This window comes from Pundamilia nyererei, unplaced genomic scaffold (assembly GCF_000239375.1).
Source record: "Pundamilia nyererei isolate P.nyererei 1_Seehausen unplaced genomic scaffold, PunNye1.0 scaffold00263, whole genome shotgun sequence".
NCBI classification, from domain to species: domain Eukaryota; kingdom Metazoa; phylum Chordata; class Actinopteri; order Cichliformes; family Cichlidae; genus Pundamilia; species Pundamilia nyererei.
This window is the reverse complement of record NW_005187664.1, coordinates 45,026-58,902: the sequence shown is the minus strand read 5'-3', so window position 1 is coordinate 58,902 and position 13,877 is coordinate 45,026. Positions and strand designations below refer to the sequence as shown.

Below are 13,877 nucleotides of genomic sequence, written 5' to 3'. Positions count from 1 at the left end.
ATGCATAAAGTTAAAAGATTAAAACTAATAAAACAAGTTTTAAAAAGAGACTTTTCCATTTGATTTGTATGATGATTATGTAGAAAAAGTAGAATTGGGCTGGAAGATCTATCGCTTTATCACCTTTTCAGGTTGTAAATCGTGTTTTTAAAAAGTAACTAAGTAACTATGTAATTAATTACTTTTGAAAATAAGTAATCAGTAAAGTAACAGGGTTACTTTTTGGGGGAAGTAATCAGTAATTAGTTACTGATTACTTTTTCAAGTAACTTGACCAAAACTGCTCACGATACATTCATCTCATTCCTCTGTAAATTTTACAGTTGCCTAAATGCAAGATTTAACTAACATTTAATTTATGCATTAATAACGAGCATGGGGAGGTTAATCAGTTAGCAGCAACTCCCCGGCAACCACCAGTTGCTAGGCAAAAAAAAAAAAACGCATTCCCCAACTGGGTGATGCTCTTACTGTGTTCAGTAGCAGTACTTCTGGGTCATCAGTAGTTTGCATGGCGGTGACTTGTAACGACTCTCTAAGCAGCACTAACACGTTAAAGTAAAGCCTGTGCCCCAGAACTCCAGCCAACATGTTTTTAAAGGTGTAAGTTTTACTTTGAAGGCAAACAGTGTTTGTTTCCGAGGGTTTCTTCCATGCAGTAAGCAAACAAAGGAATGACAACGAGGTATTCTTTGCAACTGATTTTACCAAGCAGGAGCCGCAGCCTCCAGAAAACCGACACCAGCCAGCCTTGAGCAGCGTGTGCACGACGTCACACAGGAGACCTTTACCCAGCATTTATCCTGGTCCCTCTGCATGTTTGTGCAGGACAGTCCTGTGGCCGTCTCATCAGAGTGTAATCAATGCTTTTCTGAAGTGGTGCATAGTAAAAATAACATTTGTACAATGCTGATTGTGTTTAATAATGTCATATTAATTATAATAATCCATCATCTAATCCACAATGTTATTTTATATTTGTATTAGTATCGCACAGGTTTAGTTTTGCCTTATGTTGCTATTTTAGTATGAAAGTTAACATTTCACAGGATCAAGAGTCGTCCCAGTCAGCAGCCTGATTATCTAATGCAGCTCTGATGTGACCCCTACCTGACCCCCACTTAAGCTTCTGTCTCAGCAGTTCTTTAAGCTTCACTGTGCAGAGTCCATGGCAGGTGCTCCGCTTCACGTATAGACTGACATGTTGTGGATCGTGTCCATTAGTTTTGATGCCTTGTGTGGGGAAAGGCCACACTTATGTGTCGTGTGTGCCTGTAAGTGTTAAGGAAGAAAGAGAAGTGTTAGCGCCAATGGAGGAAAAAAACCTGTGGTTTTGCTTTGAGCGTGTACATTTATGTTGTTTTGTCCTCGTTATGTGAAAACGCTGAATAAACATGCATTCCCAGCGTGATGCTTGCACAGTATGTACTTGTGTGCGCTTGTGTGTATTTCTGGCCGGGACTTTGCTTTGGCACCGTGATTCACTTTGCCCGCTGCGCCTTTTAAGACGTCAGCTGGTGCAGAGATCATCTCACCAACATGACAAACACCATCCAGATCAAACACGTGCCTATTTACTGAGCCGCGGCCAAGATAGTTGAGCAGAACAACAGAAGAAACGAGTTCACTCGCTGCGCACTCGCAGGAAAAGGCTTTGGAGGCGCTGTGCTGCAACACCGCAGAATGACGGAGCGAGAGAGGCACCCGCCCTCGTCTACACCGCGCATTATGCTGTCCTCGTAACGAAGGCATCCACAGGAATTAACATGAAATATTCTCTGGTATTCACATGACTTGCAAGTCAGCAAGCTAATACAGGAATCAAGCCAAGATGATGAATTAATCAGAGACATGGTGAGATTTACAGCATGTGTTTAAAACACATATGGCCTGTTATCTTTGTGAGATCTCACTGTGTTTTTCATGGTGTGTGTGTGTGTGTGTGTGTGTGTGTGTGTGTGTGTGTGTGTGTGTGTGTGTGTAATTTCCACTGCAGGAAATATCGGAGCAGAGCTCTCTTACAACAATGTTGGCATGTTCATATCATCTGATGCTGGCAATACCTGGAGACCGGTGAGCCTCACACCTACATTTACACCCACAGCCAGCAGGTCTGCAGCAGTTTCGAACTTTGATGGATGATTTAAAAAATTAAACACAAATATTGTATTTTCTGGCTTCTTGTTATGCAACACCTTTAGTTTCCACTCCAGCTGACTGCAGGTTACAGACTTTTTATAAGACAGTTTAGACATGCTACACACCAAAGCAAGAGTGCAGACAATGATATCATTAACGGTTGAATTATTATAGTATTGTGCTTCCCTGCTTGGCTCATTCAATCTGGGTTTTTGGCCCTGATGAACAGAAGTATGACCTCTTTAACGTCCCATATGTACCTCTGAGAGACTTGCCCACCTTTTACGTTCTGTTTTGGCCCTTGTTCTAACTTTTTTGTGCTCCTAGCATCTAATTCACAATGAGCTTCTGGTTTAAATGGTTTACAAACCACTGCATTTTAATTTTATCTGAATTTCACCCAACTTTTTTGGAAATGGGACATAATTTTGTAACCTTTGTCACTGTGTTTTTGATACCAATGTCTGTGAATGTCTGTTCAGATTTTTGAAGAGGAGCACAATATTTGGTTTCTGGACAAAGGAGGGGCTCTTGTTGCTGTGAAGCAGCCATCTGTGCCAACTAGACATTTGTGGTATGTCCATTTGGAGAACTTTTTTGGACAAGTTTCCTGTCTTAAATTGCTTTTCCAATTTCCTGTGGCTCTTGTAAGGTTAATCCAACAGTTACAGTTCCGAAAAAAGTGAATGTGCATATTATATGTGACACTTGATCCATTTAGTGATGCACTTTGACTATGGCTCTTAAAAAAAAGAGAAAAAAAATCATAGCCAATCTAATTTGAGGGTTTTTTTTCTTCCCTAGACCACTTATCATTAACAGCCAGCACCCCAAACCCCCCACCCACCCCCGCACCTCCTTTTACTGTTTTCATTAACATGTTGCCTTCCTCTTGCCAAATCGGGTGCCTCGCTTTGCCTCCGTGCAGGCTAATCCAAGTGAGACCAGATCTGTGTGCTCGCTTTTGCAACAATTTTGAAATTAGTTTTAGAAGCAGTGAAGTGTAGCCTTTTTGTCTCCCAACCAATTTAAGTGCGATGGTAGAGGAAGTGCAGAAAAAAAAAGATTGATATGAGTATCTCCACAGTCACTGTATCGCAGCGTTCATAGGCAGCGTTCACAGGCAGCTTTAGCGTAAACAGTTCCCCTGACTGAATCTCATAACAGGTGCATGTCAACGCTTTTTCTGTTGTTAGTGCTTTTAGCCAAATGAAGGCAGTGGCAACATGGGACGATCTTCTGAGCACCGGCCTCAGTGCTGTTTCAACCCACGCCACACTCGGTTGTTCTCACTTCAGCACCAGTGTTGGTATACTGTCAGGATCAATGTAGCCCAAGACCCGATGATGAAAGCTGTCCAATCTTGTGTTCCCGTCTCCTTCTCCCTCTGCACTTTTTTAGTCAAAAGTGAAACAGTTCTATTCTGGTCTTGTGTTTTTTCGCCTCTGTGTCAACTTTTTATCCAGGAAACAATGATGTTGCTTTTTTTCCTTTGACACTGAAACCTTTCCTTTGTTCACGTCTTGCAAAAGCAGTTTTGTGCTTCTTTGTTTTAATAAGTAGGCGGACTCTCTTAAATTCCCTTTCAATGCCTCAGCCTTTAATATTTACCAAACGCTGCAATAGCTAATTGCACAGAGACTCGGAGTCTCCTGTGTCGAGACAAGCCGGTCATTCTGATCCCTACATAAATCCTCCCCTATGACCAGGATCTAATAGAGAGCGTCTGTGTCTGCGCCGTCGCTGTTGCCGGGTTTGTGATGAGAATGTGTTCTGACGTACAATACACAGGGTCAGCTTTGACGAAGGCAGGCAGTGGACCCAGCACAGCTTCTCCTCGGTGCCCCTGTTTGTGGATGGAGTGCTGGTGGAGGCTGGGGCTGAAAACCAAATCATGACGTAAGTCCACAAAGAGCTGAATGACATGTTACAATGTGTTGATGTGATTTGAGTAAAAGGTGGCAGTGGGGGGTCCTTGGGGTTATTTTTGCCCTCCAGAGAGGCCCAAAGGATCGAGGACCTCTAAAAAGGTCCTCAAGAGCTCTGCAGGATTGTGAGTCAGGTGGTTTTTAAGTCTCTCGAGGAAAGGGTTTATTCAAAGAACAACTTTTAAATCAGCCTTTTTGCTGTTACACCTTTAGAATCGAATCAAATCTTGTAGAGTAAAAATAAAATGGCCATGAAAAAGCACCTTTTGAAGCTTTTTGCTCTTTATGATGATAAACTGAGGTAAGGAGCACATGAGTAACAGCAGTTATAGCTAAGAATTAAAGAATGAACGGGGCAGATTTATGTAAACAGATGTCAAACACAGAACAAAATATCCATCATAGATTACAGATCCAGTTTAATTTAGCCCAAATGACAGCTAGCTGCTGTGCTATTGTTTATCTACAGCAGCTAATGCCTCTGCTAACCCCGCCCCACCAACCCCAGCTTCTCCACAGACCCCGGCTGGACCCGGAAGCAGGGTTCATACTTCATCACTTAAAGACCGGATAGAGATGACAGGTCACACAATAGTGTCTTTTTCAACTACTGTTATACAGGCTGTGCTTGTATCACTTTCATTTGCACCTTTAGACACTGTAAAGCAGTTTAGATTACAGTACTTTGAAAAACTCTTTGGCTGTTAACAGTATGGTACAGTCATTGTTTCTCAGTTTGTTGGAATCAGAGTCACTTTAAAATCATCATTTTAAAGATGTGTCAAAAAGTCAAAAATCATTTTTTTCTGTTTAATCATTTTGTAACCACTTAGACTTTAAGGTTGGTGTTTGGTGCAGAAAACTTCTCATCTTATTAATGCACTGATGCAGCTGTTTGTAAGCAGCGGTTTGCTAGTTTAAATGCATTGCACTGCATTAGTTCAATACAGAGGGTCTTTCTAAAGAGAATCTCCAAAGGGTCACAGACCTGTCTGAGGTGACACAGCGTGACAACGGGAGAGTAAAAGCTTTCAGATTGTTCTCAAATCCCTGCTTTTCTTTGTGAATAAAAAAATGAATTATATAAACCAAGTCAGACATTTAGAGAGGAACTGGAGTTGATTTGGGGTTGTATCTTATGAGATTATTACAGGTTTTTTGTGAAAAGTCTTGATTTTTAAAAGGAACGTGTAAACATATTTATCAAAAACTAGAGATGCAGTACAGTTTTTTCCTTTGAAGTACTGTGGAGTGGAAATCTAGCAGTCCTTTCCCGCCTCACCATTGCTGATCAAAGCTAATTTTATTAAGATCATCTTGCTGTTAATTCCTTGCCCGCTTTGACTTCATATTAGCAATTTTACCCTGTTGCCAGATCGAAGCAAACCTCTTGGGGAGCACAGTGTCATTAAGAGTAGAAGTGATACGCTCGAGTGTCACTATGTGCATTTTTACTGGAAAATGGCACTTTATAAATAAAAAGCAGAGTTTAAGTCATTCAGATCGTTTGCCTCTTGCAGCTTTTTTGGACACTTTAGCCACCGTTCCGAATGGCAGCTCATCAAGATAGACTACAAGTCCATCTTCAGCAGGAAATGCACAGAGGAAGACTATCAAACCTGGCACCTGCACAACCAGGTAAAAATCTAAATCCATGCCATGCATGAAGGTGCTGCCCGTGTTAGTGTTTGTGCTTTGAAAATGCTTTTCACCCATTTCTCTTGCATACAGGGCGAGCCGTGCGTAATGGGACAAAAGCAGATTTACATGAAGCGCAGGCCCGGAAACTACTGCATGCTGGGAAAGGACTACTCGAGAATCCTGTCTGCCGAGTCCTGTATTTGCAGGGCTCATGATTTTGAATGGTAAGATGATGTGGGCCTTTGTTCAGTAGCCCCTTTCTTCATAATCGTCGAGGGGGATTATGTTTCTTTCTATTGTTGCTGAAGGAGAACTTCATTAATTGCAGCTTTTGTTCTGCTGCACATGTAGAAGCACACATTTCAAAGGACGCGCTTTCTTAAAATAATATTTTTAGAGTTTTTCATTCTGTTACCTTTTAAGCAATTTGTTACTGGCAGCTGCTTCGTGTGAATGAGACTCAACAGGTCATTTAGCTAAATGCTGCGTTGGAAAAATAAAAAAAAAGAAATGTCTCTTTGAAAAACCAGCTTCTCTTCAGTAGCAATTTATTTTGAAGTGCATCCATCCAGCTACCATCAAATACACTCTTCACACCATTCACATGTGCTATTTAGGGCTGTTTCTGCATCCCTGCTGTAGCCACAAACAACATGAGTCCTGTAACTTACAAAGCTGCAGATGAAGGAAAAAAGAGGGAAACGGATTAGAAAAGAAGGCTGTTTTCAGCCACACTTGGGTTCACTTTGTCCTAATCACATTTTTTGTTCTGAGTAGAAGAAAATGATCTTGATGATATGTGTGCTCGTGTAAAATATACAATAAAAGCTGATGTGACAAAGTTACAATCCAGATTTTCACACTCATCCTACGCAAAACAGCAATAAATAGGGTCCATCGTCTTATTGACTGAACAACAACTGTGGAAGAAGATCTTTTATTTAAGTGGAATCATATCCTATCCATGTGTTTCAGTAACTTTTTCCGTGTGTTTTCCAATAATCTGATGAGTTTGGGATGGTTTTACACAATTTGCTCATAATGTCTGTCTCCGTATGTCTGAGCTCACCGTGCTCGTAATTCTGTTCAGACCATGTGGGCGTGTAAATAGTTTCAATTTGTATGCAAATCCTAAGCGGTTGTGTTTTTTATCTTGTAATGACAGAGAATGGAAAAAAAACCATTTCAACATACAGCAGTTATGTAAATAGCGTTTGTAGATGTGCAGAGAGTGAGTGCTAATTGGTTCCTATTGAACTAGTCGAAAGTTTGTAGTGTTTTTTTCATTTGTTTGTTTGTTTAGTCTAATTTCTGTCTTGCTGTTTTTCTCTCTGCGGGGAATTATTTGATGAATACTTAAAATTCAGAAACGAGGAGTTTTAAAACCCATCAGTGCAGAATTGAAGTCCAAATCCTTTAACTTAATTTAAGGTGTGAAGAGTCTGCCTGGCACAATGATCAGCTAAATGCGTACTTATTAACGTTATATTAATCAGTTGAAAATGCCTGCAAACTATTGTGCACGTAGTGTTCTGCATACTGACCAGCTGGCACCGAACACTCAGTCAAATCCCAAGTTTCCTTTACTGCCTGATGACAAGTTTCCTGAACTAAATTTGGAAATCTGGAATCTCGTAGCAGTTGCTCATTTTGTTTCATTTGTTTCATTCGGTTTGTTCCAAGCTGACTCTGTTATGATTCATTTGTGTCATAAAAAGCAGAGCAGACCAACCACGGGCTGATGGTACACATGAGATTTTAGGATGACTAAATCCATCTTCTGATCATGCTTTGAAAAAGAAAGCTCATGACTCATACAAGCAGTGTGTGTGTGTGTGTGTGCGTGTGTGTGACCGTGTGTGTGTGTGTGCGTGTGTGCGTGTGTTTAAATTGTGAAACATAGTCAGCATTCAAGATTCATAAAGGACAATGGTCGAGTATAATCCCTGATGAAAATCAACAAAATGCTGATTAAAGTCACACTTACGCTAAAACCTTTAACTGGAACTCTTCGTGTCCCCAAACCCTGAAATGACTGAGCTCATGAACTCATTGGGAAAGTGTTTACCAAGGTCAGGATAGACTAAGGCTGCGTTCACACTGCAGGCGAAAGCGCATCAAATTCGATGTTTTTGACCCTATGCGACCCATCTATCCGATCATGGTATGACAGTGTGAATGGCACAAATCCGATATTTTCAAATCTGATCTGGGTCACTTTCGTATGTGGTGCTGAATCCGATACATATCCGATGTTTCAGAAAGCGACTGCTGTGTGATGGTTATGTCGCATTAAATCCGTCTTTTACGTCACTGACACAAGACAGACGTCGATTATCAGCGCCAGAGAAGACATCGCGAACGCTTCCTGGCCATCCAGTGTAGATGTCAGTGAAACTGTTGGGAAGGCAACGTGAACATTTTCTTTGTACTGTATAATCTGCAGATTCTGACAGGAACTATCCTTTGAAGCACCGCTTCTCTAAAACAGCAATAAGGATCATTATTAGGTTATTTACATTATTATGTAAATAACAAAATAACTTAAAGCAAAAATTGGGAAACGTAAAATCCGAAGTCTTTATATTAACTCATTCACTGCCAGCCATTGGCGGTGAATGAGTTAAAGCCATTGACTCATTCACTGCCATTGACGGCTATAGACATCAATGGCAGTGAATGAGTTAAGGGCCATCAGTCAAACGATACTGTTGCTCTGGGTCTAAACTGCGCGCGTTGTGTGTGACGTCTTCTTTTGTGCATGCGGCCGCTTTGGTTCACACTAGAGCGCGTTTGCTGTCGCATTTTATTTGTAGTGTGAACGAGCAGACAAAAACATCGGATTTGATCAAAAAATCGGAATTGAGCTTTAAGACTTGCAGTGTGAACGTAGCCTTATATATATACTAAAACTTGCACAGTGGACATCTGGTCTTACTTGAGTCCAAGTCTTGCCCACTGGTGGCTATAGAAAGATGACCCGACTTCTGTCCCCCAGCGCCTAGCTATGGTGGATCTTGAACATGTAAATGGTAACACTGGGAGTTATTTAGGCTTAACAGGATTATGCTGTTTTAAAACATTAGGCAGAGCCAATGTAATTTCCCCTACCTCGGCCTCCTCCGCTCCAGTTAAGTTAAGCTAATCGGCCCCTGGCTCCATGCGCCACTATGAAAGAGGCTTTGACCTTCTCATTATTACACATGTATTAAGATGCATTACATGGTTATTTTGTTGACTGCAAAAGTGTTATTCTGAACATAAAGCACATCCTTTGTCCTAGGCTGTACTCTGTGCCGACCTTTTACCTGTTTGCCAACATGCGACTGTGTATCCAATCAATCTTGGCAGCTCGCTAATGAGAAGTTCACACTGTTGTAATCACACATTCATACTGGACTAGTCAGCGACAGGCTTGTTAGTTTTGTTTATTTGTTCTGCATTGCTAACTAATTAATAAATCAATGTCGTGAGCATTATTAGAGTGGACACTTGCTTACTTTGCTTTGTTACATGTAAATCATGTCCTGACTGGGAACATTGACAGGCAACTTGAGAGTCAGTCATCCTTAAAGACGGTGGCAAACCTTTGCCTGCACATTGTGTTTCCACACCCACAGATTCACACTGCTGTGGTACATTCGTGAGCAGCAGCAGCTTTAATCAATACTTAATAATGATGCGTCTCTGTGTCAGACAGGCCCCTGGTCACCAGCTATGAACAGAGATAAGATGTAAATGGGGAACACACTGCAGGACAATAAGTCCCTTTTCACATGCTGATATTGATCAGGTACCGTGTGGATGTTCTTTGTTGTGTAACAGTGATTATGGATACGAGCGCGGCAGCGACGGGAACTGCAAGCCAGCCTTCTGGTTCAATCCTTCCACCGTGTCCAGGAGCTGCAGCCAAGGCCAGAACTATTTCAACAGCACGGGGTAAGCACTGTGGGATTTAGTACTAATTCACATTTAAAAGAATATAGTACAGTATATAGTACACATTTATGTAAAATGTTTTTGTGAACAAACAGGTCTTTGCAGAGGACTTTTCCACAGTGGGATGTGTTTTCATGGCAGATAGGGATCATAGATTTAATATGATCAGTGGAGCAGAAAGCCGATGTTCACAATCTGGTCCCAATGTGGGGATTTAAGCTTCGGCTTATCCTCATAAACATGTCCAGGAAAGAGCTTTGAAATCAGTAACATTAACCTTAATCCTACCAACTCTGGTGCTCACAGGGCCCAGAGGCAAACCATTCATTATATTTCACAGGTGCTTTATTCGAAATGTTTTATGTCTTGTTACATGTCAGTCAGTTGGTTTCTAATGACTTCTTGTCTCTGTTTTCTGTTGCTGTTTTAATTTGGGACTATGCAGCTTTAGTAGATGAAGCTGTTTATTGGGGTCATGTTCGTCACAGGTCATAAACTGTTGGTGAGTTTGGGGTCCACTCTCTGTCATTTTAGAGGATAACTGCAAAGGGAATTTCTCCTCATTTTCCAAAAGGTGATTTTATTAAAACTATAAAGAGAGACAAAGAAAGGCACTATCAGATCTGCAGCTAGAACACGATAATTTAGGTTATAGCAGCAAAACCTTTGAGGTCAGTGAAGCACGGGTCGGTTTTACTGCTCGTACACTTTCTCTCCCAGAAGAAGATTGTTTTATTCTTTAATTCAAAAAAACCACTGACCGTAAACATCCTCTGGACATGTACAGAGGATGACTAGTGGATATCCTGGACAAAGGATTTTGAAATTGAAGCTGCGAGGCAGAATGAAAAGAGGAAGGCCTCGGAGAAGAGACATTGATGTATTGAAGGAGAATATGGAGAGAGTTGGATCGACAAAAGAGGATGCAAGAGACAGGGTGAGATCAAGGCGGATAATCCACTGCACTGAAAGAAGAAGGATGTTTCACAGTTATTGTGTGAGGTTACTAAACGCCACCAATCAATCAGTGAATACTGACCATATCTGGTCAGTTGATGATTGAGACCAGGGTAGTAATTTGGCAGATCCTTAAATGGAAAACCACTGCAATATATCCTGTTCATGTTCAAATACTTCAATTGGGAAAAGTCGTATATTTGCATTTTTGACGTGATCTTACATTTTCCATTACAATCCATTTTTCTTTGTTATGTCACAGAGATGTGACCTTTTTGTTAGTTTGGAGGCGCCCTGGGGACCGACACCTTGCAAAGCTTAATCACAGTGGGAGTGTTTTATTCACTGCCACTATGATTAAGCTTCCATGGTGTCTCAGCCTTTGACACAGCTTGTGTTGTCAGTTGTCATCCTGTCTGGGAGCCTGTTCAGACACAACAGCTGTGCTCTGTTTAGTTCAACAAAATTCTCTGTAAAGCTCGTGCAGCATAGAGGGATAAAATACTTTTCTTTCCCAAGGTACCGCAAAGTGGTGCTGAACAACTGCACGAAAGGAGTGAAGGAATTGTACACACCCAGAAAGCAGCAGTGTCCCAACAGACCCCCGAAAGGACTCTTGCTGACCACCAAAGATGGCAAACTCACTGCCAGCCTGGGCAGCAATGTCACCTTCATGGTGCATTTGGATGAGGTGAGAACAAATACATCTACATTTAGCTACAGACCTGTCAACTTCAACGCTAATTTATTTACCTCAGTTTTTGCTTAAAGCTGCAATAACAGAATTCTGGCCACCAGGGGGCAGAAAAACACATTCATGTGAACTGTTCTGGATACTTAATATCTTTTGAAGTTGCAGTTATAATGAATTTGTATCTGTGCTTTGGACCATATAAGGGATAAAATGTTCCACTTTCTTCACAACTTTAGATAAATTATCTTGTTCTTCTTTAATTAGGTAGGCAATATGCACGCTATATGTTTGAACTCATTATTATGAAGTGAATGTTGATTGCACAGTTCGATATCGTATTCAGTTTGGTTGCCTGTATGACACCCACTTTAACTGGCAGTTCTGTCTGTGAATGTGTGGTGTAAGATTGCTTGGAAAAAAACCGATGCTAAATTGAAATAAAAAGTCTGATTATCATAAGAATCCAATAAAGGTCAGTAAAGGAAGACCTTTAGAGAGAGCTCCGGTAAAGATTTAAACAGCAACGCTGTGCTGACAGTGTTGCTACTTGCTCACCACAAAAATGCTAAAAAATACAAAACAATGCAGAATTATTATCCAGAAACAACCAGATATGTTTAAACAGGAAGTGAGCTGCAGCAGTGCTGCAGGGAGGGATGCAAATAAAAGTTTTTTTATTGAAACTGTAAATTCAAAGTTTCATAATGTTGTATATTGAACACATTTGTTTTTCATCAAATTGCATCAAGCAGCAAGTCGCTTCACAACATGGCGCACTTCGTCACAGAGCTGCTACGTTAACCGTATCGAGAAAGTGCATTTCAACCAGACACGACTGCAGTTCATATTAATGGTCAACTCTCATACTACAGTGATTCTTTTGTTTTGAACCACATCTATTATTTGCTCTCTCGATTTGTCTACATATCAACTTACATACAATTTTTAATTCATTGTTTTTCTTGTTTGTTTGTTTTTTAAATTAAATCATTGATTTCCAAAATTATATATACAGTAATGAAAAAGTTTAGTGAATTATTTAGAGGACTCTAACTGACATGGTGTGAAAAACTAAGTACACTCCCTGCACTTAGACAACGCCACAATCTTTCCTGGAACGAAGGTCTCTGAGAATTCACCCCAAGGTCATATTGTATTATAATCAGAGAAATTCAAAAGACTCGATTATATTAAATGTTGAAGTTTAAGAAAGTGCAATTAGAAGAATACTGAGTGAGTGTGGCTTGTTTGGAAGGGTTGAGAAAGCTTCTTCTCTAAAGAGAACATGGCAGCTAACGTGTTTGGCCATGACAAACACAGCATATCAGCACAAGCACCTCATACTAACTGTGATTGCAGCCATGGCGGGCGGGTGATTTGGGCTTGTTTTGTAACCACAGGACCCGGGTACCTTTCAGTCACTGAGTTGAGCCCATGAACTATGCAGTATTCACGAGTTAAATGGGAGGCAATCTGCTGTGGCAGGACCTTAAGAGAGCTGCACATAAATGAGTGCCTGCAAATCTCAATGAACTGAAGTAATGTTTTAAAGTGTTCAGAATTTCCTGCACAAAGGAGTAGAATAAAGATTATTTCAAGTTATTGCTACTAAATGTGGAATTATTGGGTATACTTCAACCATGACTGTGTATTTTATAGAGTAACTTTATCATATGACTTGGTGACAATGCTAACACTCTTAAACTCACACACTGAGCCTTCAGTTGTGCTTTTAACTTCAGCTGCAGTGGTGTAGACCAGCGGCCCCCGACCTTTTTTGCACCGCGGACCGGTTTAATATCTGACAATATTTCAATGGACCGGCCTTTAAGGTGTCGCGGATAAATACACCAAAATAAAATGAAACGACCGAGACAAAAACTGTGGTATTCTGTAAATATAATTGTTACGTTCCCCTGAGGGGTCCAGGCGGTGCGGCGGAAGTAACAAAAAGTGTCCGGGTCAGAAAAAGGAGTCAAGGAGGCAAAAGGGTTAAACTACAGAGTTTTATTAAAGTTTCTATTAATACTAACTAAAAGAGACAGACAAGCCGCTATCACCGTTTAAAGAAACAAAACTCAAGCGTTAGTCAATAAGTACAAAGTCAAAAAGAGTGCAGCTCACTAGCTGCAAACACTCAGCTAACTAGCTGTAACCACACTAATGGCACTCTGGCCCAGAGCTCACCTTTCCCTGGGCTTAAATACTTTTAATTACTGATGTGAGTCAGCTGTGTAAAAGGGAAAGGCGGCACCTCCAGCAGAAGAGGAGTGGGACACGCCCACACAGGCACCTTCAGGAGGAGGCCCTGCCAGGGCCGTAACAATAATAATAAATGCAAATTCACTGTGTAACTTTATTAGCAGCGTCCTCCTGAAATGCACCAACAACACTGAGAGTAACATCCTCCTCTCTGCCCCTTAGTGCTCTCTGGTCGCTACGGTAACGCGTAAACATTTCTTTCAAGATAAGACACGACTACAACACGAGAAAAGACCCGGGGAAACAGAGTTAACGATAACCGGTCCGTGGCCCGGGGGTTGGGTGCTGCTGGTATACAACACAACAATGTCAGTTTT

At 41.1% G+C, this 13,877-nt stretch overlaps 1 protein-coding gene across 1 annotated transcript in view; it reads left to right on the top strand.

Annotated features, from left to right (window-relative positions):
- The window catches only part of sorcs3a (sortilin related VPS10 domain containing receptor 3a), a 251,886-nt gene that overhangs the window by 196,160 nt on the left and 41,849 nt on the right, over window positions 1-13,877 (top strand). Inside the window, exons 12-18 of the mRNA XM_005750127.1 lie at window positions 1,997-2,073; window positions 2,622-2,713; window positions 3,931-4,038; window positions 5,588-5,705; window positions 5,799-5,932; window positions 9,534-9,647; window positions 11,124-11,295. Coding sequence (XP_005750184.1) covers window positions 1,997-2,073; window positions 2,622-2,713; window positions 3,931-4,038; window positions 5,588-5,705; window positions 5,799-5,932; window positions 9,534-9,647; window positions 11,124-11,295 — 815 coding nt within the window. The remainder of the gene's footprint in view (window positions 1-1,996; window positions 2,074-2,621; window positions 2,714-3,930; window positions 4,039-5,587; window positions 5,706-5,798; window positions 5,933-9,533; window positions 9,648-11,123; window positions 11,296-13,877) is intronic.